The sequence below is a fragment of the Thamnophis sirtalis genome, unplaced genomic scaffold (genome assembly GCF_051295495.1).
Source record: "Thamnophis sirtalis isolate CommonGarterSnake01/CBP01778 unplaced genomic scaffold, rThaSir2_p1.2 scaffold_3, whole genome shotgun sequence".
Taxonomy (NCBI): Eukaryota; Metazoa; Chordata; class Lepidosauria; order Squamata; family Natricidae; genus Thamnophis; species Thamnophis sirtalis.
Genome location: NW_028261383.1, coordinates 117,100,341 through 117,126,854, shown reverse-complemented (window position 1 = coordinate 117,126,854; position 26,514 = coordinate 117,100,341). Strand labels below are relative to the sequence as shown.

At 38.8% G+C, this 26,514-nt stretch overlaps 1 protein-coding gene across 1 annotated transcript; it reads right to left on the bottom strand.

Annotated features, from left to right (window-relative positions):
• On the bottom strand, positions 1–25,177 carry LOC106548662 (cytochrome P450 2C5). The gene is made up of 9 exons (XM_087709809.1): positions 24,962–25,177; positions 24,225–24,387; positions 12,645–12,794; positions 9,156–9,316; positions 7,973–8,149; positions 7,149–7,290; positions 1,012–1,199; positions 535–676; positions 1–406 (listed from the first exon to the last, which is right to left on the bottom strand). Exons 1-9 carry the CDS (start codon positions 25,133–25,135, stop codon positions 204–206), a joined length of 1,500 nt encoding a protein of 499 aa, XP_087565935.1. The 5' UTR covers positions 25,136–25,177; the 3' UTR covers positions 1–203.
• Positions 25,178–26,514: the final 1,337 nt, after the last annotated feature.

Genomic DNA, 26,514 nt, shown 5'->3' with positions numbered 1-26,514 from the left:
TAAAAGCTATCCCACATGCTTTATTTGAATATTTATTAATACAGGTCAGCCAATACAGGAAAGACGGGGAGGGAGAAGATAAAAATGGAAGGGAGGAGAAAAGAAATAATAACAGAAAAGAGAAAGAAAGAAAGAAAAAGAAAGAAAGAGAAGGAAGGAAGGATGGATGGGTGGATGGATCTTGGCTTCTTTCATTGTCCTAATTATTCAACACAATTGTTCACTGAACGTTTAACAGCTTGTATAAGGGGGCATTGAGTCTTATTATTGAAGGCCATAAACAGAGACATTACATCTGTGTCTTTGGTGTCCCCATCCAGATAAAAGGTTAACCTCTGGAGCAATGTGCTGAAGAACAGGAAGAGCTCCATCCTAGCCAGGGCTTCTCCTGGACAGGCCCTCTTCCCTGCAATAGAAAACCAGAAAATAAAGTTATTTAGGAAGTACATTTGCTGGAATTGTGCCTGATAAAAAGAATAACATGGATCAGATCAGCATGTGGATTTGAAATACTATCTTTCTAGAGAACTGTACCTGCTGAGAATGGCATGAAAGCATCTATTTTCCTGAATTGGCCCTTTTCATCCAAAAAATGATCTGGGTTGAACTTCTCTGGAGTCTCCCAATGGAGAGGATCATAATGTAGCGAAGGAAGGATAGGGGCAACAGTGATGCACTAGAAGAGGGAGGTGAGGAAACAGATGACATTAGTTGGTGTTGCTTCATGCAGAAAAGAAAAAGCCCCACTTGCCTCAAATAAAATAGGGCAGCAGGGAGCAATCTGCAAACAGTCTGAAATGGAGTGAAGGGAGAGATATTTGGTTTAACTAATTTATTTATTAAATTTACATATCTCCCAATATCCAAAGTGACTTTAGGCTTACAATTCCATAAATAAGCCATATTAATACATATTTACTAAACTGTTTTGAATATCATCTCTGGCTACTAACAGTCAACTTTTTTGTTCTGCAGATTATCTTGATTAGTAGATTAGTATTATTGGCATACCTTGGGAATGTTGTAGCCATGGAATTTTACATCACAGGTTGTTGCCCGTGGAAAGCTCTCAGCACTCCCAATCTCATAACGTTGAACCTCGTGGACCACAGCATTGGTGAAAGGCATCTTCAACCGGTCTTCCATGCTTGGAGTTCTATTTGTACCCACCACCTCATCAATCTCCTGCTGCACCTTAGCTGTGAGACAAACATATTTAGATGAAATTGTCTTTTACTTTCACTTTCTCATGCTGAGCATCTGCAGTCAACTACCAGTTGAATAAAAACATGTGTTCCAAAGTATATTCAGAGAAGACTCTTCTAGTCAGGACAATGGCTCCTCCTCAAAGTCATTTCTTAGAGGAGACCATTTCAATGTTTCTAGTGCAAGAACAGGATATTCTTATTGTTTATCTGTCTTGTGTCTTTCTTGATAAGCTGAAAACCAGCAAAATGAAAAGTGTTTCCATATGACACTTTAGAAGTTTGTAGTCCCCGCCCAAAGTTGGAATAAATAGCAATCAGGAGAAAACCTAATGTACTTAAATTAATTTCCTAAACAGATATTATATTGTATGGTTAAATGAATGTATGGGCTATGTTGTCGAACATGTATATATTCAGAAGGGTCTCCTAAGGTGAACAGATCATAATGGATACTTCAGACTAACACTGATCACATCTGCTAACTCACAGTAGTCTAGTGTATCAGATTATAATCTATTCCTTCCACATGCCAATATAAACTGAAAAATGTCCCTCATTCCTCAGATGCCCTAGGGCAACTACCACAGCAGCAGGAAGACCTGCCCAAAAGGCAGAGGGTGCTAAAAATCACCAGGTTAAATCAGGCTGCCTTTGGCCTTTGGACATAGGAACCATCAACATTCGAACAATGACAACAGATGCATGAGTAGAAGAACCTCCGATTGAACTCAACAATATACATTGGGATATCATTGGATTATGTGAAACATGATAATAATGCAAACATTTAGTTGAACTTGATAGGATTGGGCATTTATTCTATACTAGAGGTACTGAAGATGGACGATGAGGCAGAGTTGGTTTTCTTATCAATAAAAAGCTGAAACACTTTGAAGTAAAATTTGAAAATATATCAGACAGAGTAGCCCAATACATTGTTCAATTGAACAAACAATGCAAGCTTCAAATCATCCAATAAGCTATAATGACAATTAAGTTGAAGAATTTTATGGCAATGTGCCCTGCCTTAAAGAAAAAGAAAAAACCCAGTACAAAATAATAAAGGATGACTTTAATGCAATAGGAAGAACAATAATTGAAGAAAAGTCAACTGGCCTATATCGAAATTGTGAGTGAGATAATAGAGGTGTAGACTAATAGAATTTATTTATTTATTGACAGGAACTTTATATCATGAACTCATTTTACAAGAAAAAGGCAAGCAGAAAATGGACACAGAAGACTCCATCTGGGTATTTGTGAAATTGACTATATCATGCCAAGTGATAAAACCATATTCTGCAAGTGTAGTGTCATCAATCATTTTAATGTTGGAAGTGATGATAGTTAATGGTACAAGCTAAAGTGAAGATAGTCTGTCGAAAAGAGCATATGAAAATGATAAAGATGTCACAAAAAACAAAAATGAAGATAAGCTGTTAGAAAAAAACAACAATTTTGAGATTAATCTATCAAATCATTTTGCTCTTTTGCAAGATTTGGAAAAGATGAACATTATGGATCAAAATGAACAAACAGTCAAAAAAAACCATATATATATATTGAGCTACAGAGCTCGACTCCTTTTCAGCCAGCCAGGATGAGAGGTATATATTTAAAGTCACAACCCCTGGTATGCCCAAATATGGGAGGAAGGTCACACCTCCCAGGTAATTCGGGGCCCAACCCATTCAGCGGGTCACATGCTCGACCTCGTATTTCTCTCGGAGCAGTGGATTTGTGATCTTGGTCTGAGGGGTAATGAGATCATACCCCTGTCGTGGTCAGACCACTGCCTACTGAGGCTCGACTTCCGGAGGCCAAACCCCCACTGTAGGGAGGAGGAACCGACCAAGTGGTTCTGCCCCAGGCGACTTATGGAGCCCCTGAGGTTCCAGACGGAGCTTGGGGTTATTCCTGATACTCTCGCCCACAGTCCGGTGGAGACTCTGGTTGCTGCCTGGCACTCGGCAGCATCGGAGACCCTCGACCGGATTGCGCCACTACGGCCCCTCCGAGGCAGCGGATCCCGGAGACCTCCCTGGTTCACTGAGGAGCTCCGGGAGATGAAGCGCCGGAGGAGACGCCTAGAGCACCTATGGAGGTCCGATAAGTCCGAGTCGAACCGAGCAATCCTAACAACCAGCACCAAGGAGTACATCAGGGCACTTAGGGCAGCAAAAAGATCTCACATTGCCACCTTGGTTGCGTCCGCTGAGTCCTGCCCAGCCGCCCTGTTTAGGATAACCCGCTCCCTCCTAAACAGGAGGGATACGGGGGAACCCTTGCAGGGTAGAGCTGAGGATTATGCCCAATTCTTAGCGGACAAAATTGCTCGGTTTCGGTCGGATTTGGACTCCATCCCTGCAGTTCCAGCCGAGGCACAAGAGGATGAACTGGTAGATCACCCCTGGGTTGAGTTTCAGGATGTTGCCCCTGGGGATGTGGACAAGGCCATGAGAGCTGTGAGTGCCTCCACCTGTGTACTGGACCCGTGTCCCTCACTGCCAACAGCAGTGAGGTGACACGAGGCTGGATCCAGGCAGTTGTTACCACCTCTCTTCGGGAGGGGCACTTCCCCGCCGCACTTAAAGCAGCGGTGGTGAGACCCCTCCTGAAGAAGCCATCTCTGGATCCAGCTGTTCTTAACAACTATCGACCAGTCTCCAACCTCCCTTTTGTAGGGAAGGTTGTTGAGAAGGTGGTGGCCTTCCAGCTCCAATGGTCCTTGGAGGAAGCAAGCTATCTCGACCCCTTCCAGTCGGGCTTCAGACCCGGTTACAGCACAGAAACCGCTTTGATCGCATTGACCAATGATCTCTGGAGAGCCAGAGACCGAGGCCATCCCTCTATCCTGGTTCTCCTCGACCTCTCGGCGGCTTTCGATACCATCGACCATGGTATCCTTCTGCGACGACTGCGGGAGGTGGGGGTGGGAGGCACTGTTTTGCAGTGGTTCTCCTCCTACCTCTCGGACAGGTCGCAGTCGGTGTTAGTGGGGGGGCAGAGATCTAGGCCCCTATCATATGGGGTGCCGCAGGGTTCGGTCTTATCCCCCCCTACTATTTAACATTTACATGAAACCGCTGGGTGAGATCATTCGGAGGCACGGGATAAAATACCATCAATACGCGGACGATACTCAGTTGTATCTGTCCGCCCCGTGCCAACTCAATGAAGCGGTGGACATGATGAGCCGGGGTCTTGAGGCCGTTATGGACTGGATGAGGGCTAACAAGCTTGTGCTCAACCCGGAGAAGACCGAGTGGCTGTTGTGTTTCCCTCCCAATAATTCGATCAGTGTTCCATCACTCAGGCTGGGGGGTCAAACTTTATACCCCTCAGAGAGGGTTCGCAACTTGGGAGTCCTCCTGGATCCACAGCTGATTCTCGACCATCATCTGACGGCTGTGACCAGGGGGGCATTTGCCCAGGTTCGCCTGGTACGCCAGTTGCGACCCTACCTGAATCGGGAGGCCCTCACAACAGTCACTCGGGCCCTTGTCACCTCTAGGCTGGAATACTGCAATGTACTCTACATGGGGCTGCCCTTGAAGAGCATCCGGCAACTTCAGCTAGTCCAGAACGCGGCCGCGTGAGTGATTGTGGGCGCACCTCGGTTCGCCCACATAACACCTATCCTCCGCGAGCTGCGCTGGCTACCTGTTGATCTCCGGGTGCGCTTCAAGGTGCTACTTGTCACTCATAAAGCCCTCCATGGTAGTGGATCTGCGTACTTGAGAGACCGCCTCCTGCCAATTACCTCCCTGCGACCAATTAGATCGCATAGATTAGGCCTCCTCCGAGTACCATCTGCCAGTCAGTGTCGACTGGCAACCCCACAGAGGAGAGCCTTTTCAGTAGTAGCTCCGACCCTTTGGAACGATCTCCCCATGGAGATTCGTACCCTCACCACCGTCCAGACCTTCCGCATAGCCCTTAAGACCTGGCTAGCCCGCCAGGCCTGGGGATAAAGATAATCTGTCCCCACCCGAATGATGAATGAATGTTGCTTTTATTTTTATCTTTATGTACTATTTTGTGTCTATTGTTTGTACCCCCCCTTCCCCCATTTTATGTAAGCCGCCCTGAGTCCCCTCAGGGAAAAGGGCGGCCTATAAATGTTAATAAACATTCCAAACATTCCACTCTCTGTCTTCGGCTTGTCACAAGAGACCATCCAGACAGAAACCCAATATTTTTTACTGTTGCCTTTTTGTTACATTTGTTATATTTATGCTGATAAATAAATAAAGGGAGACTAGTATAGATCTACTTCAAGCTATTTAGCTCTCATCAGCTAGCCATACCCATGCTGGGAATCGAACCTGTGCTCTATTGCCTCTTAGGCAGATGTGTTAACCATTGAGCTACAGAGCTCGACTCCTTTTCAGCCAGCCAGGGTGAGAGGTATATATTTAAAGTCACAACCCCTGGTATGCCCAAATATGGGAGGAAGGTCACACTTCCACTCTCTGTCTTCGGCTCGTCACAAGAGACCATCCAGACAGAAACCCAATATTTTTTACTGTTGCCTTTTTGTTACATTTGTTATATTTATGCTGATAAATAAATAAAGGGAGACTAGTATAGATCTATTTCAAGCTATTTAGCTCTCATCAGCTAGCCATACCCATGCTGGGAATCGAACCTGTGCTCTATTGCCTCTTAGGCAGATGTGTTAACCATTGAGCTACAGAGCTCGACTCCTTTTCAGCCAGCCAGGGTGAGACGTATATATTTAATGGAAAAACAGTTTGCACAGTCAAAAATCTTTGATGAAACTATTGAGTTAATGAAAAAAACAATGGACGATGAAGAATACCGGACGTTTCACTAATAAATTGAAGTATGTTGAACTTTGCAAGACCACAAAAAAACATATTCAGGAAGATACACATCAGTTTAACATGAAACTTGTAAAAGAAAAAAGCAATTGAAGAAAACAAAGGTAGTAATAGAGCAAATGCAAGCTTATAAATACAAGAAAGAAAGTTTCTGCATTGTGTGAAGTGCACAATCCTAACAGAATTATTAGATTATTAATTAGATTAGGAATTGATAGAAATAAAATTCTATTCAGACCTATGGAAAGATCAAGATCACTCAAAAGTAACAACACCCATGAAAGAGGAAATGCCATGTGTGATAAGGAAGAATGAAAGTTGGAGGGGGTTGAAAGAGGGTGTATGGCGGGCCAAGGTGGTATACTGGGTTTGTATTGTAGAGGGCATTTTCTATATTCAATGTTATATGCCCTGATTAAGCACAGTGAATATGTGATTGTATAGAATGAAAACATAATAAAATATATATAAAGAAAGAGGAAATGCCAGATATATTAGTCGAGGATCTATCAAGTGCCATAAAATTAATGAAAAGTGGAAAAGCTTCAGGAAATGACTGTGTTACAGTTTAAATCATGAAAGCTGGTGGCCACAGTTTACAGAAGATACTAAGAAAACTGTACTTAAGATGCCACAGAAAAGAAGAATATTGAATAAATGGATAAATGCTAAAGAGGTCCTTATACATAATATAGGGGCTTAAGATGATTTAAAGTACTATCAGACAAAAAAATCTTATTTCAGTCATCTATAACGTTTTCACCAAGATAATAGGAAAAAGAATAGTGAGAACATTAAATGATGTCATAGCCAAAGCAGCAGGCAGAGTTCAGAAATGGCTACAGTAGAATTGATCACATCTAGGTTGTTCAGCAAATCATTGAAAGGCAGAATGAGTACACCTTGCCTTTGTGCATGGCTTTCATTGACTACACACAGGCACTTGGCTCAGTAGTTCAACAATCAATAAAGAACCTGCAATGAGTTGTATTGTTGAGTACAACAGCATATTTAGTTTATTTCCCCCCCCAGGATTAATACTGAAAGCGCTAAGAGTACTGACATCTTTATATATTTCTTGGTATTTCTCTACCTTGAATGTGTTGCAATTTAGCCATTGCTAGGAGGCTGCAGAGCAAAGTATGGCCTGTAGTTACTGTCCCAGCAGTAAAGAGACCATACACAGTAAACACAAGTTCTTCAGGAGAGTAGATACCCTCAGATGAGTTCTGGTCCTGAAAAGAAAATAGAAAGGGAACCAGAAGAATATAAATTCTACTTGGAATTCAATTAAAGTAAATTAAAGTAATTAAACTACTTAATTAAATTAAAGTAATTCATGAAACTCTTCATAGTGTCTCTTTCAATTAAAGGAAACTTAATTCGACCAGACTGACTTTAGAATATATACAAAACCTTTTCAATTCTTAGGGAGGGAACAGCTTGTTTGTCTGGTCTACCATCAAATATTTACCACAAGAAATGGCCAGAATTAAAGGCTGGACACTCTGAATTTGACTAAGGTTGTTATTTAGAGCTGGACTACAGCAGGTCTTAAGGTGTATGAGTGGAAAAGAAGATTAGATCTGAGCATAGAAGCTTGAATGTTATATCTGAAAGACTAATCCTAATAAAAATTGGTCTTGCAAGACCAATAATTTCTTTACCTATTAAGAGTGTAGAAATTGTGTAAATTAGCATGTAAAGCAAATTTCTATACATACTCATTTTTTGAAGGGAGATAACTTTAGAAACAATTATATCATGAATATATGTCAACAAATGACAATTTAAAGTAAACAAAAAAGAACAGGGGATCAATATTTTCATATTCTTTCATATGTGGCAAACTTGTTTCATCTTAGATACACATTGGTTATATTTAGACATTTATGAAGGTACAGTATCTATACCTACCTTTTCCAGTCTAAGAAGGAAGCAATCAATATAGTCACGCAGGTTCTGAGGATCCAATGTTTTCTTGTGCAATTCTACCTCCTCACGGATATAACCACAGAGTTTTTCACTCTCAGCAAAAGACTTGATGTGTTTCCCAGGAAAGTATTCCATTATTTTTGGAAAAGTATTGTAGACCTGTTGCAGAGTTGATGTTAAATAATATACTTTTTTATACCATAACGGTGGAAGCTTAATGTCCCAAATATTCAGAGAGTAGTTTTTACTCTGGTTTTGTTAATTGTCAAACCTCAGCTAGGTGCCAGGGTCAAGAATTTTAGTTTCGAGTAAATACAGAGTCTTGGAAACTACTATATAGTAGGATTTTTTTTATTTATAATAAGTTAATTAAATATGACTCTCTTTCAAAACCATTTCCCCTAGATATCTCCTCACCTAGGCTATGTTCCTGGTAGGAGATATTTGGTCAAGGGACTCACCTGCTACTTTTCTAACCTCCCCTCCCATCTCTTCCATTAAAGGATAATGGCAAAAATGGTGATAGTTCTTGAAGCAATAGAAGAAAAAAGTTGGCTGTGGAAAGAAAGACTGGGGAAATTTCTAAAAACACCATTGTAAGAAAAGAATCCCCTGTGCCTGATTTGATATGATGATTACTACAATGTGTAGCAATGTACTCTTAAAAATATTATAATATTAAATTTTAATTTGATCGTAATATTGATATTCTCCTTATATCACAAACCTAAAGGATTGGGGATAATGGATACTATTGTCATTTGTTAAAATTACAACATGGAATTATGTTTGAGAACTAAAGGTAACTGTAGAGTCCAGGGGTGAAAAATTACAATGAAAGATTACTATTAGGAGAAATCAGCCCCTCCAATTAAATTTCTCATTTGGACCTCCCTGATTAGTTAAGAAATGAGTGAGTCCTAGGAACAATCAAGTGAGGGCCAAATTTGTTGTGAGAAAAGGAAATAGACCCCTGGGAAATAAGACCAGCCAAGAGACGTTTGCTCAGAACCAGTTTGTGTTTTCCTGGATGTCTAAATTTTGTTTCTCCTGCTTAGTAGCTCATTACATCTAATCACAACATCTCTAATTTTGACATTTACACACAGAGAAAAAAACCCACTAGTGAAACTGAATCTTTATGGCAGGGAGAGAATAAACATACCATTCCCAGGAAACTAGCAAGAAATCCTAATTGAGACTCCATAATCTGCTGGTTCTTTATGAAGGTGTGATTTTTGTAATCAAGTCGATTGCCAAAAACAACTGCATAGATCACATTAGAAACAGCGCTTGTAACATTTCTTCTTGGGTCAAAAGGTTTCCCTGCAACAAAGGCCACAGAAACCTATGAGCAGAATAAAAGACTGTGGATCCTCCCTTCCAGAATTCTCACCACAAAACTGCAAGGAAAAATGATTTGGGTCAAAGAAGTTATGGAAAGATTTTATTGATAATTTTTGATAAATAATATTAAGTAGAAGAGCTTATATGTAATCAAATGGAAACCTCCTTCCTCTGCTCTTTTCTGTTCATGGTAAGTCTTTTCTCCTTGACCCTTCCCTTCTTCACCTCTAAGATAAGGTGACCAGATTTTCAGATTGGAAAAGAGGGACGCCCTTGACCGGGGGGGGGGGGGGGGCTTGATTAAAAAAAATTTTTTTTGTCAAAAGGTCACCCCAGGACACTGAAACCAGCATAAATACGAATCTGTTGCCAAACAAAATTTTGATCATGTGACCATGAGGATGTTGCAACGGTCGCTAAGTGTGAAAAATGGTCATCAGTCACTTTTTTCAATGCCATTGTAACTTTGGTCACTAAATGTTTTCCCCCTCCTCGAGACTCCTCACTTCTTCCTTCATTCCTCTTGCTTATCTACCTTCACCTTATCTGTCTTCTGCTCTTTCCCTCTCTTCCTTCCTTTCTCCTTCCATCCTCTCTTCTTTCCTCACTCACTCCCTTCCTCCTTTTTTCTCTTCCTTCCTCCTTCCATTCTTTCAGCTTCATTTCTTTTGCCTATCTACCTTCTCTGTCTTTCTGCTCTTTCCATTTCTTCGCTTCTGTTCCTTCCTCCTTCCCTCCTTTCCTATTTCTTCCTTCTTCCTTCCTTCTGCCTATCTACCTTCACCTTCTCTGTCTTTCTGCTCTTTCATTGTCTTCCCCTTTCCTCCCTCCCTCCCTTCTTTCCTTTCTAGTTTCATCTTTTCTTCTTTCCTCTCTCCCTCTTTTTCTTTTTTCCTTCCTTCCTCCTTCCTCTTGCCTATCAACTTTTTAAATTTTTTTTGTTACATAGATGACACATACCCACAACAATAAAAACAAACCAAAACAAAAAGAAAAAACCCATCATCACATATAGCATGTCATTTGGTTACAAGTGTTTTAACATTTATCATTCTTATACATTTATTATTTCATTTAATAGGTTATAATATACAGTTTGGGTTGCTTTGTTTACCATCCCTTCCTCCTGTTATAACACCACCTTATTTTCCCTTTCTTTTCTCCCTTCTTCCCTTCTCTACTTTCTTCCTTCCTGCTCTCCTTTCCCTTCCTTCTTCCCTTACCTTTCTCCTACTCCTGCTCTTCCTCTTCCCCTTTCTACCCTCTCTCCCCCTCTTTCTCTCCTTTCCATCCTCCTCTCCTTACCTCTTTCTTCTTTCCATCTTCCTTTCATTCTCTCCTCCTTTCTCCCTTTCTCCAACTCCCTTTCTGGGAGTTGAAGTCCACACACTTTCAAGTCTCCAAGGTGGAGAAAGACTGATCTATCTAATTAATATAATTATTTCTCCCTCTCTTTTTCACTCTCTCTCCAGCACACACACGCAAATGCATAGGGCAGCCCACCTCACACACAGGTAACTCCGGGCGGCTTATGGGAAGAGGACAGCTGACCACTCAACCACACCCGGGGGGGGGCAGGATTTCGCCAAGAAAAGTTAACTTTCCTGCGAAAGGGGCCGGCAGCCTCTCAGCTGTTCCCGGCTGGGGAGACCTCCCCCCACTTCCACTCCTGCGACCCTCCTCCCACCTCCTTGGAGCTTCAAGCAAGCTAACTGGGAAGGCCGGGGAAGAAGAAAAAGCGGCGGCGCGGGGGCGTGGCGGAAGCCCGGCTGCCGTTTCTCTTGCTGAGGGTGGAAGGGGAGGAGGAGGAGGAGAAAGTTAAAGTGGCGGCCCGATCCCTTCAGCAGCCGAGGCGAGAAACGTGCGTTTTGACAGGGCTTCCACAGCGCTGTGCAAGCCCTGCCAAAGTGTCCGTTCCCCGGGCGGGCTGCTGTTTCTCTTGCTGAGGGCGGGAGGAGGAGGAGGAGAAAGTTAAAGTGGCAGCCTGATCCCTTCAGCAGCCGAGGCGGGAAACATGCATTTTGACAGGGCTTCCACAGCGCTGTGCAAGCCCTGCCAAAGTGTCCATTTCCCGGGTGGGCTGCCGTTTCTCTTGCTGAGGGCGGGAGGAGGAGGAGGAGAAAGTTAAAGTGGCAGCCCGATCCCTTCAGCAGCCGAGGCGGGAAACGTGCGTTTTGACAGGGCTTCCACAGCGCTGTGCAAGCCCTGCCAAAGTGTCCGTTCCCCGGGCGGGCTGCCATTTCTCTTGCTGAGGGCGGAAGGGGAGGAGGAGGAGGAGAAAGTTAAAGTGGCGGCCCGATCCCTTCAGCAGCCGAGGCTAATTCTCTGCACGAACGAGAGCGTGGGGGCAGCGGCAGCTGCCCGCACAGAACTTCCATGCGCTTCAGGGGCTTCTGCCGGGCGGCGGGAGCCCCGGAAGCAAGAGGAAGTTCTCTGCGGGCGGCTGCCGCTGCCCCCACCCTCTCCTCCTGCCGCGGCGAGCGGAAAATTCTCTGATTAGAATTAGATTAGATTACTCACCAACAAGCACAGCTGAAACCCCAAAAGACGAAAGGAAAATGGAGACTCGTGCAGGCGTCCTCAGGCTAAGGAATCCAGCCAATCAGTGAGCGGCAGGCTGGGCTCCATCCCAGCCAGCTCACTGATTGGCTGGAGTCCTGGCCAATTAAATCAGTGAGCGGCAGGCTGGGCTGGCTTAAATTTGTAGGTAGCAGATAGAACAGAATGATGAGCCAGCCCAGCAAGCTAGCAGCTGATGGGCAGGAGCTGCGAGTGCCAAAAAAGCGTGCTTTTTTAAAAAGCGTGCGGGACGCGGGAAAATGCATTAAAAAGCAGGGGTGTCCCACCAAAAGCGGGACGTCTGGTCACCTTACTCTAAGAAGGTTCTGCTTCCAGTTTTAACTCTCCTGACTCTCTCCCCCTCCCACCTTCTAATTTCTTCCTTTCTTTTTTGTATTGTCTTTCTTTTTAAAAAAATTAATCTATTCTTTTCTTTTCTCTCCTGATTCCAGAGATTTGTCCATAAATAGGAACACTATTTATGACCATTTAATTCAGGTCCACAGAGGATTTCAGGTCTTCACCCTCATGAAAACTACCTATTGTTGTTTCTCCATGCCTATAAGAGCAGTTATTATCCATGTTTTCCTTTTTGCCCTGAGGTTTCCTATCTCATTCATCCATAAGTAAAAATCTAGTTTTTCTGTATTATCATACAGTACAACAAACTCTTTCATTTTAATATTCTAAATACTCTTCCTATTATGATTCTTGTGTGGGAGAACAGCTTTCAGTTTCTTTAGAGAACCTTTTTTGGTAGCCATTTCCTCCACCAGACAAAGGGCTTCCTCTTGCACCCTCTCAGACATTCTTTTCCTCCCCATCCCAAAATTTCGCAAGGTGGACAGTGTGAAACGTCGTAGCTCCCTCCATTTCTTCTCATCAGTAGTAGAGAATCCTGAAATAAAAAACACCAAAACTATCAAGATGTCCATCAAATCTCAGCTTTGGTGGAGGATAATATTTAGACATAATGTGATGTTTCAGGCACTTTCCTTTTTCAACTCTTTTTCTCAATCATAGTTGAAATAGGCCACTGCATTGTAATAAATTATGCATCACAGAATGTTACTTCCTCATATTTAATGTAAACCTGATTTGATGTTTGAAATACTAATGAAGCAAACTTCACAGTTTCCATCTTTCCATTCTTGACTGCTGTTGTTATATATTAAATGTATATATTTATGCTAAAGTGGATTTAGATGACCCTGACTGTTAAATTGGGCTAAAGTCAAACTAACATTTACATGACTCCAATTGTTGGAAGGAATTCAGAATACTTATATGGGGGCTGTTTTTTCTAGTTTATGATTGGTTAAGGCCCTGTTGGCCTAGAGTATAAATAACAGGCATTTGCCTGCAGTTCTTCAGTTCTGTTTTTGAGTCAATAAAAGCTGTTACAGTTATGCTTGTCTGGTTCTTGCCCACTAAAGCCCACTACACAACAGCTGTCATATGAAGAGAAGAATGAATGAGGCTATGAAAATCATGTCACAAGTTTCTGTAATTGTGTTTTAGATATAAAGAAATCCCTGCACTAGCTATGGAAGTCTATATTGAGATCCCAAATGTATTTTTTCAGGTGAGGTCATGTAATTGAGAGGGCATGGCCAACTCAACGTCACTCATGGCAAGGTGGAGTGGCATTGAGTTGGCCATGCCCAATCAGGGAAAATTCCTACATATCTCTCCCTCTGCCGCCCTTGGGCTGACAAAATAAAAATAAAAACCCATCTAAAGAATGCTGGCAAAAGGAGGCTAGGGGAAAAAAAGAGAAAGGCTGATAGAAACACCCCGTTTTTCCACCTCCATTGGGCTGTCTGTGTCCTGCTGGATAGGGATGGGGAGGGAGTGAAGCAAAAAGCCTATTTAATTCCTTGACGTATTTCTTTTCAGCTTTATTGGAATTGTTTGGAACTGATATAATAATCTCAGTAGAGCATTCATTTTAATAGTGGCTATTCTTCCTATTAATGATAATGATTTTCCCACTTTTCCAGGTCCAGTTTAATTTGCTGTATCAATTTGCTGTAATTATTTTCTTTTATATCTTGCTGATAAATGGATATCCAAGTATTTTACCTTCTTCACTATCTGAATATCTGTCTTCTCCATTAATTTTTTTTCTGTTTAACTGTGGTTTTTGACTAAAATTTTAGTTTTCTCTTTGTTTACTTTTAATCCTGCAACTTCCCCATAGTCATCTATTTTCTTCATCAATTTGGCTCCAGTTGTTTGCAGTTCAGCTATGATAAATACCAGATCATCTGCAAATGCCTGTAATTTGTATTTTTCTTTTCTTTATCTCCATCCTATTTATTTCTGTCTCATGCCTAATATTTCTATTTAACACTTCCAATGTCAAAATGCATAGTAAAGGACATCCCTGTCTTGTGCCTTTTTTGATGTTAACATTCTCCATTACATTCCCATTTATAATAACTTTTGCAGTCTGTTTTGTATATATTGTCTTAATCATATTAATGAATTTTTCACCAAATTCCATGTATTTTAATTGCAATATTATAAATTGCCGATTTATATTATCAAATGCTTTCTGTGTGTCTAAAAAGATCAGTGCCATTTGTTTTTCAGGGTGTGCTTCATATATTCCAATGTATTCAAGATTATTCTCATGTTTTTTTAATTTGTCTCTTAGGCAAAAATCCATTTTGGTCTGAGTGTATAAATTCATTCAAAAATCTCTTTAAGCTTTCAGCTACTATTGATGCATAAATTTTATAATCCACATTTAAAGTGAGATTCAACTATAATTTTTAATCTGCAATAAATCTGCATCTTTTTTTGGTATAAGAGTAATATTTGCTCCTATCCAGGGTTTTGGTATCTTAGCTTCTAGCAAGACTTCATTATAGACTTCCAGCATTGACGGTCCTAAGGTGACTTGTAGTTGTTTGTAAACTTCCACCCATAGGGCATCTGGCCCTGGTGTTTTATTGTTCTTCTTTCTCTTAATCGCCTAGGTTAGGTCAAACATTGTTATCTTTTCATTTAACATAGTTCTTACTACTTCAGGTACTTTAGGCTGCATGGCTTCTTCCAAATATTGCTTCATTTTATCCTCTGATAGTTCCTCTTGATCGTACAAATTTTCATAATAGTTCTGGATTATTTTCTTTTTGTTATAATTTTGGTAATGAAGCATAATCTTCTTGTCTATCATACTTTGTATCTACTTTTTTCTTGTTCTCTTTTTAAAATTTATATCCCAGCCCTTTCCCTGGTTTGCTACTTTTCAAAAATGTTTTGTTTTGCACTTTTATTTTTTCATGCCAATTCTTCTTTTTCAATAAAGGGCAATTTATGTTTTATTATTTCCATTTGATTTTTAAAATTCTTTTTTTTGTGGTTCTTTCTGTAGCTCTGATTCTAATCTTTTATACTTTTCTTCCAGTGTCTTTTGATGTTGTTTCTTTTTCTTATTTTTTTTCCTTTGTAAATTATGCTAGTCCTCGAAAATATCCCTTAGCTGTATCCTATACATTTTGCAGTGAGGCCTCTTCCATTCTACTATCTTTAACTTCCTTTCTTTTTCAGTTATTTGTATAAATTCTTTATCCTTTAATATAGATTGATTCAACATCCATTTCCCTTTTTTTTGTGTTCTTTCCACTTGATCCAAACTGGATTATGATATGCCAATATATTTGGTTCTATGTCTATTTTTTGTACATTAGTGCTTAACTCGTGTCATATCCATTCTTGACCAAGATTGGTGTTTATTTGAATAATATGTATACTGGTTTTTCTTAGGATTTCTTTCTCTCCACACATCTTGCATGCACTTTTCTTCCACCATTTTAAAGAAAGTTTTGGTAAAGTTTTCCTTTTTTTTTTGCATAGTTCACTGCTTCTATAGTCAGGTTTTGCATCTGTAATTGCATTAAAACCTCTTATTACACAAATATTTTCATACATACATACAGTTCTGCAATTTTCTCATGAAGTTTTCCATAAAATTCTTCTTGTTTATTGTTTGGTGCATATATTGCTATCAGATCACACTTGTTTGTAGTTTGTTATTACTTCCACCATCAATATTCTCCTGTCTTCATCTGTATAAATTTGCTTAGCATTTATTGTTTCTTTAATATATAAGATCTCCTCCCTTTTCTTTTATAGTTTCCCAATTTTGGGATATTCTAAAAAATTGTGATATTGTCTTTTGATATGTACTTCTTGCAAGAAAATTATATCTATTTTCATTTTTTTGCAATTTGGTAAGGGTTCTTTTCCTTTTCATGGGAGAATTTAGTATATTAGTATAATCAACAATAATTTTATTTCTTCTTCCATTGTTTAACTTATAAATAGATTTTGCTGTTCTAGTTGCTCTTATTTCTCTCTACTTTTAGCTCTTGCTCCTTCTCATTCTGTTTGTGTTTTTTTTTGTTCAGTTTCACTTTCTTCTTGTTTACTTTTGGTTCCTCCTGCCATTAATTCCTTTTGTTCTCTATCTTCTGTTTCCTCTCTTCTTTTATGCTCCTCATCTGCATTGAAATGGTACTCATAGAATTCATATGCTTTATCTAGTGAATCCAATCTGTGCCTTTCGTCATTCCATGTAATCAAAATTCCTTCAGGTATCAATCATCTGAAATTTATCTGATGTTGATCAACTGTCCTGTCAGGATTTGGTATTGCTTCCACAGGTTTCTTACATGTCTAGGAACCTATTTTAAAACCACAACCTCTGTCCCTTTATATTTCAATAGTTCATCCATTACTTTTTAAAGAATTTCTGCTCCTATTGATGAATCTCACATGCACCTGCCTTGGGAGTTTCTTCTTTCTTGGATAACTCATATGTATTATAAACACTTCATCTAAACACTCCACCCTCATATCCTGTACTGTTATCTGAAGGGCCTGTGCCAATAACTCTGCCATCAATTTAGCTAGATCTTCCTCTTTTTCTTCTTCTTCTACATTCTGGAATCTCAGAAAATGTTCAGCCTTTTCCATTTGCAATTGAATTACAGTTCCCTCTAATTTCTTATTAGCCTGTGTTAGTCTCTGGTTCATTTCCTCTGAATTTTTTTCCTCTGTTCTGATTTTGCTTCAATTGTTTTGTTCTTTTCTTTGGTTTTGGCTAACATTGCCTGAAAGTTCCCAGTTTTTCATTCATGCTTTCCATTTTCTCTTTCATCTCTCCCATCTCCATCTTCATCTCTCCCATATCATTCTTCATTTCATTATGGTTCTTGGCTATGGCCTCTTGTAGTGATTGAAACAATGCCTGTGTCAACTTGTAAAGCGTTACCATGACTATTATCAAGTTGACAAATGCACGATATACATATGTGCGCCGACAAAACCGCGACGGACAAATGAGCACTGTCAAAATCGCTAATCAATTTTCGACAATAACGCGATGACAAATGTGCGACGACAAAATCGCATGCCGGGCCTTTAACATAGTGGAATGCCTTTAAAAACGTACATTCTAATGCAGTCAGCACACACCAGTTGAAGCCATGGATATTATTAAGTCACAGAAAGGAAAACAACAATTGCTGTATAAAGGATATCGATATTGACGTGACAGTTAAATCAAGATGGATTGTCTTCATGGAGGTGCATTAAAAGAGTGTGCTGGCAGATTTAAGAAGAAAACAGATGGGACTTAACAAACAAGTACTAAACACATGCATGTGCCAGATACCGCAAAAAATGAAAGTGAAATAATAAAAGGGACTATACGTGAACGAGCTGAAAATGGTTTGGAAAAACCTCGTCAAATTATTGTGAACAGCACAGCAGGAGTCTTGCTGGAAGCAGCCCATCTTTTGCCATTGTATTCAGCAAGCCAATGGACTGTCGAGCGGAAACAGAAGAGGCCTGATGTCAACAATCCTAGGCCACATGCTGTTCAAGACATTATTCTTCCAGACATTATGAAGGTAACAATACGTTGTGAAAATTTTCTTTTGTGGGATTCGGGTGATCAAGACACAAACAGAATGTTGAAGAAGGCGGGGCTTAGCAGTGAGAAGACGGACTTTCAGGCTACTCCTAGAAATCCTCTATTCCGAAGCATTTGGACAGTCCCTTTTTGGACCCAAACTGTCCTGGAGAGATAGTGAAAGGTAGGAGGAGATCCAGTGGTCCCAGAGACGTTAGCAAAGTCTCTGGGGAACTGGAAAATAACCTCCTTTGCCAGTGACTTCCGGATTAGCCATAAGGCTAATTGAAACTGCAGGCAGCCCCAAAGAATGACGAAAGTTTATTTTATTACTCAGAGATAAACAGTCCGCCTAAAAATTCAAGCTAATTTAAATTAAAGAACAGAAGAATTTAGCGGCGATCTTGATCTTTTTATTGGTTTTTGGACGGTGGTTATTCTACTTTTTAAATGTTTTAAATGTTATTCACATGGACAAAGGATAGATTACTCAAACATCTCCTCTGATCCTCTGCAAGCAGGCTGTAAACCAATTCACTATAATTTGGTTGTTTACAACTTGACACTTTTATTGCTTGGCTGTATTGGTCTAAGATCTGATAAGATTGCACAGCTCCGAGCCTGCAAATACCTCAGAGCTCTCAAGAAAAAATACTAACTGCGTATAAATATGGCGTCTATTCAAGTGTCTATTCAAATGATTTTTTCAGTGCTACAGAAATTATCTGCCACACAGGCTAGAATTGAGAGAAAATTGGATTATTTGGTGTTTTTAGCAACAAAATACGAGGGAAAAATTGAGAATGATCTTCAAATATAAACTAAGGATGTCAGAGATAAAAATTCTCAATTTGCTGATATTCGGGGCAACTGGTTTACCTCTGAGGGAGAAAAAGATGGAATGTCAGAAGGGGGAGCAGCCACACAGAAGATTTACTTCAAAAGACAGGGTGCAGGAGGAGTGAGAAGCATTAAACAATTTATACTTTATGAAATACCATCTGCAAAACTTTTGATACCACCACTGAGAATTAAAGACAAGCTGATAAAGGAAATAAAAGGAGGGCGGCAGCATTATATGAGAGGCACCATAAGCAAAAAGGTGGAAAGATTTCTTCATATGGACTTGCTCATAAAGATGTTTAGAGAACTGGACCCACGAATGGCAACAGATTTAAGGCGGTTCTGTTACTGGAGAGACACAGGCTGATAGATGGAAGAGTATAATTTAAAACTAGCTAAACCTAGTTAAATTCATTTGTAATAGATATAGTTGAATAATAATTGATAATGATAGTAATGTATATAATGTTGAGTTGCTATGATAAATAATAATTGGATATGAGAAGGGAAGGTTAGAAATATCTTTGGACTATATATAAAGATTATTAATAATAATTATTATTATTATAAAAAATAAAATAAAACTATATACAGTTAAATCTTAACTAATATGGGGAAAATGCTATGATATACGATACAATTAAGGAAAGAAAGGAGAATGATAATAAATTATATACATGGAGGATGAAATTTTTGATATTAAATATTATGGATGTTTAGCTAAAACAGGATATGAGGATTTGATGTTAATGGAGGATTTTATAAACAAGTAAATGAAATGCCAGCATGTGGTTATGGATTAAATTTTTGCTATAGTTAAGGATGAAGGATGTTTAAACAACTGTAGTCAACTAAAAGTGGAGGTATGATGATATTAATATGGTAAACATTTGAGTTAAGATATTTGAATTAATATGAATTAATGAAAGAGATGCACAAAAACTTGCTGTAACCAGGTGATACACTTTTCTATAACATATACTTGTGTCTTTTTTTCTCTGTTTGGTTTTTTGTTCTTTTTTGTTTTGACTTTTTTCCCCCACTGTTGTGGCTATGTGTTATTTATGTGACCCCCCAAAAAATTATATATATATATACGTGTGTGTGTGTGTGTGTGTGTGTGTGTGTGTGTGTAAGTGTGACCTTCCTCCCATGTTTGGGCATACCAGGGGTTGTGACTTTATATGACTGGGTTCAAATCCCAGTAAGGGTGTGGCTAGCTGATGAGAGCTAAATAGCTTGAAATAGATCTATACTAGTCTCCCTTTATTTATTTATCAGCACAAATAAAAAACCACAAAGATAATAAAGGCAACAGTAAAAATATTGGATTTCTGTCGTGATGGACTCTTGTAACGAGCCGAAGGACAGATGATGGAAGCAGTTAGCTTCCTCCCATAATTGGGGCTTACCAGGGGTTGTAAAAATCTTATATATATAGAACTGTTTCCTACTCCTGGAAACACCAAACCTGAAGTAGTCTGAAGCAGCCTGAAAATGACGAATGAGACTTCGTCGAAACGTCGCCAAGACATCTCCAATTCTACGCGGGAGAAAACCCGAACAACTGGAGACCTACATACTAACACCCGCGAAAACCTCATATATATATTTGTGCTGATAAATAAATAAAGGGAGACTAGTATAGATGTATTTCAAGCTATTTAGCTCTCATCAGCTAGCCACACCCTTGTTGGGAATCGAACCTGTGCTCTACCTTCCTCCCATATTTGGGCATACCAGGGGTTGTTTTTTTTACTGCTCAGTTTTTAAATTATTTACTGACATAATAAATTTCTACTGCTATTTAAATGGTGTGTGGTTGTCAAATTTCTACTGCTTTTTAAATGCGGTTGTCATCATTGCGCTTTTGTCATCATGATTTTATCATCATGAATTTGTCAGCGCTTTTTTGACATTGCGTTTTAATCAGCGCTATTTTGTCGGTGCGCAAATGTCTATCGTGCATTTGTCGGGTCACGCAAACATCATTAACCGGGTATCAGTTTCGGCTCCGCAGAATATGCCAAAATGTTGATCCTAATAAATGACTGGATTTCTTTTGAACTTTGTCTCAAGGCTCATAAATTAATTAGGTCATCTTTTGGAAACTTCATAGTCTGCATATCTTTCTGGAATGTATTCATTTTCTCCTGCTGAATAAAACTTTATATGGATCTTTGGCTTGAGGAGCTTATATCAGTGAAAGCTTTACTCAGTTCTTTAACACACCAACTTAAATAAAACAGCTTAAATTATATCTTTTTCAGACATTTTTGATATATGGCAGTGTTAACCTTGAATGGTCGATATTGAATGGTCGGGCACTTTTTCATAAAGTTGCATGGTATCCATTTGGTTGGAAGATGTTATAAAGGTGGCATTTTCTTTTTCCAGTATTCTGCAATGCTTCAATGTGATTTTTCTCGTTTGAATAATGTTCTTACACAACTCACAATCTTGTGTTAACAGAAAAAAAGGGAAGGTGACAGAGAAAGAAAGATTGGTTCTAGTAATGAAGCAGTTGATCAGTGTGGGATGTTTTTCAATAGATTATCTGTAATCTTTACAGATACAACATTTGAGAAAAATACTGATGAGCAGATAAAAGCAGATCATGTTGAAAAGCAGGTCATGCAGCTAAGGGTTACTCATGTAAGTGACCTCTCTTTTTGCAGTTTTACTATGGCAATACTTTTATATAATACTTTTAACACTAATAAATTTATCTAATTATAAATCTATCAGGATTAAACTGATTGCCTCCAATCTGAATCTGGTATGAATTGTGAACAGAATTAAAACTTGGCAAACTTGATTCATCCCTTGTACATTTACACATGTAATTTGCTACATACTAATCCCAAAATTCTTTGCCAAACATTTTGGAAACTTTTCGCTTTTTGATTTGATTTAATATGCTTATGTTCAAAATAGATGTACATGACTAGTAAACAAATCTATTGAGTCCAGTATTGATAGCGTAGAAATGAAGAAAAGAGCCACGTACAACTTCAATGGACAAAATGGAATAATAACAATTAGATTATTCTCTAGATTCCCTAGATTTCTTCTTTGCCTTATTCGCTAGTTGCACTATAGGAAAGTCACATGCTTCTCATGTATTTATATGAAATGATTGTGCAACTGAGGTTTCTTCTGTGGCTCAAAAGAATAAATTTCCTAGAGATTTGTGATGATAGTTTTTTCCACTATAATTCATCTATGAAACTTACACAATAGTAGAAACCTACCATATGCTGCTGTTGTCTATTTGTAACTAAATAGAAATCAAACAGTCTCCTGTGGATGTATTTTGTACATAGATTCTATTTGAACCATTTAACATTTCCAATAATAAGGAAACTGACAGATGAGGATATTGCCTTCCCTCTTCTTTTCTTCCTAGAACTCAAATCACTTAGAAACTATTTTTATAGAGTTAAGATAGATAACCTATAACCTAGATTTTTATAGAGTTAAGATAGATAAGAGCCAAGGTGGCGCAGTGGTTAAATGCAGCACTGCAGGCTATTGCTAGATCAGCAGTTCAGCGGTTCAAATCCCACCGGCTCAGGGTTGACTCAGCCTTCCATCCTTCCGAGGTGGGTAAAATGAGGACCCAGATTGTTGGGGGCAATATGCTGACTCTCTGTAAACCGCTTAGAGAGGGCTGAAAGCCCTATGAAGCGGTATATAAGTCTACTGCTATTGCTATTGCTATAACCTATTAATCTTAGCTTCTATAGAAAACTAACAAAATGTCACAACTATGGATTGTTGTTCGGAGACAATATTTAACAAGGGTTTTCTATTTAAGAATCTGTTATGAACAGTCAAGCAAAGATACTTTTAGGAATGACAAATCTGAAGGAAAGCAAAGTCCTCATAGGTTGTGAAAACTTTTCCTATCCTTACTTCATGGTTCAACAATTTAAAAAAACATTTTAAACAATTTCTCCTTTTTAAAGAAAAACTCCCAGTGATCCTCCACCATGACTAGCCTCTGTGTTCCTTAGCATCCTACACTGCCCTGTTACAGATCAAGAGGTTTTGTGCCTTTATTTCAATTGTGTCAATTTACTGTGAATTCAGGAAGTCTATAGTGATTCTCAGTCATCCAGGTCATTTAGAATTTAGAATTTAGAATTTATTTGTTATTTATAGGCCGCCCTTTTCCCTGAGGGGACTCAGGGCGGCTTACAGTTCATGGTTATCCCTATAAGCTACATTTTCAGGAGACAACTGGATTTTCTTGTTTTTTCTTTGAAGATGTTTCATTTCTCATCCAAGGAGCTTTTTCAGCTCTGATTGAATGGTGGGGAATGGAAGGATTAATATTCCTTGCAGAAAACTGGTAATATGCATCCTTGTTGAAGCACTTGAAGGTTTATCTATGTCCTCAAGGTCACCTGAGTAGTGGAAATGTTCCTGTAATCTGCAATTTTTTTCTGTGGAAAAAATTCATATTCTCACACCTTTTGAAGGGTGCTCATCCCAAAGTGCATGGCTAAAAGTCTATGGATATTCTCAGTCATCCAGGTCATGGTTGTCCCAAAGGGACACAGATAAACTCCCAAGTGCCTCAATGACTCTCTAAAAGGATTCAAATGACCAGCTGTCTGCAATGAATATAAATCCTTCCATCCCCCACCATCTGGTCAGAGCTGAAGAAACTTCTTGGGTGAGAAGTGAAACATCTTAAAAAAAAACTCAAGAAAAATCCAGTTGCCTCCTTGGAGGTCTTCTAGTCCAACTCCCTGCTAAGGCAGGAAACCTTATACCATTTCAGACAGATGGCTATCCAACATTTTCTTAAAGACTTCCAGTGTTGGGGCATTCACAACTTCTGGAGGCAAGTTGTTCCACTGATTAATTGTTCTAACTGTCAGGAAATTTCTCTTCAGTTCTAAGTTGCTTCTCTCCTTGATTAGTTTCCACCCATTGCTTCTTCTTCTACCCTCAGGTGCCTTGGAGAATAATTTGAGTCCCACTTCTTTGTGGCAACCCCTGAGATATTGGAATACTGCTATAATGTCACCCCTGGTCCTTCTTTTCATTAAACTAGACATACCAAGTTCCTGCAACCGTTCTTCATATGTTTTAGTCTCCAGTCCCCTAATCATCTTTTTGTTCTTCTCTGCACTCTTTCTAGAATCCCAATATCTTTTTTATATTGTGGTGACCAAAACCTAATGCAGTATTTCAAGTGTGACCTTATCAAGACATTATAAAGTGGTACTAACACTTCATGCGATCTTGATTTTGTCCCTCTGTTTATGCAGCCTAGAACTGTGTTGGCTTTTTTGGCAGCTGCTGCACACTGTTGGCTCATATGTAAATAGATTTCAAATAGATTTCAGAAGTGACCAGTGGAACCAAAATGGTGAAAAAAATGTGTTCCTCTTCAAAAAGCATGACCAAATCAACATCTTGACAACACTTCATTTGAAGTGAGACTTTCATAACTATCAATAATATTAACAGCATTCAAACAATTTAAAATAACTTACAGATAATTAAAAACAGCAATAACAAATAAGAAAGAAAATAAACCTTTATTTTGGAACACTCGTCTGTGAAAGGGCATATGACTTCGCCCACCAAATTCTTCTGCTTTATTTATCAAAGCATCTTTTACCACCTCATATCCACAAAGAGCAACCATTGGTTTTGATCCCATCCAGACAGTAAATATAGGTCCATACTTCACTGTAAGCTAAAGGTAAAATTAGATGAAAACCCAGTTAATTAAATGATAAAAGTTTTTTGGGGTGAAATTACTCTAAAGCATGCTTGAAATAGGTCTTAAATTCACCTTAGAGAGATCATGTTGAATCAAAGCTTTAAGATTTCTTAAACTGTACAGAGGACCTAAATTGTTGTTGGGGGCAATATGCTGACTCTGTAAACCGCTTAGAGAGGGCTGAAAGCCCTATGAAGCGGTATATAAGTCTAACTGCTATTGCTATTGCTACATCAATATGATTGGCTACATTGCTAGCTGATGAGGTTATGGAAATGTAATCATCACAATTTTAACTATATAATTTATTTCTGTAAGTAATCTGGTTGTTCAAAATATGTGGTAATATGTTTTTCTTGTTATTACCTATTTTAATGAAATTTGTAACTTCATTGTCTGTTTATCAGACTCTTACAAGGTGACTTTAAGTTAAAATTCCTGGACTCTTATAGAATAAATCAAACTCTTTAAATTAGGGAAATGTACATATATCGTTCAAAACAATCATCTGAAACAGCAAAGAAGTACAATAGTTACCCAAACTTACCTTTTTATAGAATTTATTTAGAGGTAAAACATCTCGCTGAATGAGGTTCCCCAGAATAGGCCATGGAGCAGGTCCAGGGGGCAGCTGCCCTTTTTTCTTGTACATTTGGAAAGATGATAAAAGAATGAAAATTATAGGTAGAAGAAGCAGAACTCCTACCCATGTCAGCTCCATCCTCTTCTGAGTTCTTTTGTTCTTCAAAAACACAGATCCTGGTCATAAATTGTTTCAACTTCTACCCTCAAAATGACGCTATAGGGCACTGCACACAAGAACAATGACACAAGGACAATTTGTCCCCGAATCCTATCATTCTTTAAACAAATAATTCACTCACCATTGTCAATAATTTACTAAGAATGTATTACTATTATTCTTCTCTTCTTTCCTAGTATCTATCTCTCCACACTGATGACTATAATTATGTTGTTTGTATCTTTCTATTTATATTGTTTTTATTTGTTTCTTTGTACGATTTGATAGATTATTAGTAACCTTGACTATCACTAAGTGTTGTATCTTTTTATTCTTCATGAATGTATTTTATTCTCCTTATGTACACTGAGAGCTTATGCACCAAAGACAAATTCCTTGTGTGTCCAATCACACTTGGCCAATAAAAAATTCTATTCTATTCTATTCTATTCTGTTTATTCTATTGAAAGAAGGAGGCCAACTGGATCCCCAATTGCATCTTCTTCAATTCTTCTAACCTTTGCATATCTCCTTGTTTACATTCAGCTCAAATGATTCTTTCACCTCTATTAGTATTTGAAAGTTACCTCAATATTCTTATCTTTACATTGTGGACAAAAATAAGTTACAGTTTGATTGTTTTGAGGAAAAATATGGAGTTCATATTGATTGAGTTCAAAATATGGACATTTGCCTTTTATATAATTTTTCAAATTGTGTGCCCTTCAGAAGAAAATCAGTTGTCATCAACAGCAAAAAACAAAAAAAAAACTTTCTGGAGGATCTTGAACACAAAAGTGACAAAAAATGATTTTGACATTGCCCTTTAGAATTTAAAGTACACCCAAAAGTCATTTTGAATCTCACTATTGGGAAGAAAATAGCCAATGTTGGAATAAATGGAAATAAGAAGGAAGTTACTAATTCCAGAACAATCCAAAATGGGAAAATGAAACATCTCTGACATAAATGATCTTCAGGAATTCATATGGGAGACTTTGTTGTGGATTTCAAGGATTCCGTGGTTCATGTAGCTCACCTCACAAAATAACCCAGTCTTGCAGTTTGAAGAGGAAATGTTTTTTTCCAACTTGGGTTAATTCCTTTAAATAATAGATCATTTTAAGCTCTCCCTCTTCTTTGCTGACTATACAGTAGCATGTGAAAGAGTAATTAATTATATTTTGCTAATTAAACCCTGTGGAACTTAAACTACAATTATTTTTTACAGGTCGATCCCTCCTACACAGCGATCCCTACAAGCGATCCCTACACAGCGATCCCTCCTTCCAGCCCTACTAGTGTCAGCTCCTCTCCATTAGTTAATTAGGAAAGAATGACCATGAGACTCCATGCGT

What these genes read in the sequence shown, in the direction of transcription:
- LOC106548662 (XM_087709809.1), bottom strand. Translation starts at nt 25,135, where the DNA reads ATGGAGCTGACATGGGTAGGAGTTCTGCTTCTTCTACCTATAATTTTC. An exon ending in ACGAGTGTTCCAAAATAAAG is followed by an intron (nt 12,795 to 24,224) that starts GTTTATTTTCTT and finishes TTTTTATTTCAG; the next exon opens with GATTCTCTACTACTGATGAG. An exon ending in TTGCTAGTTTCCTGGGAATG is followed by an intron (nt 8,150 to 9,155) that starts GTATGTTTATTC and finishes ACTCTGCAACAG; the next exon opens with GTCTACAATACTTTTCCAAA.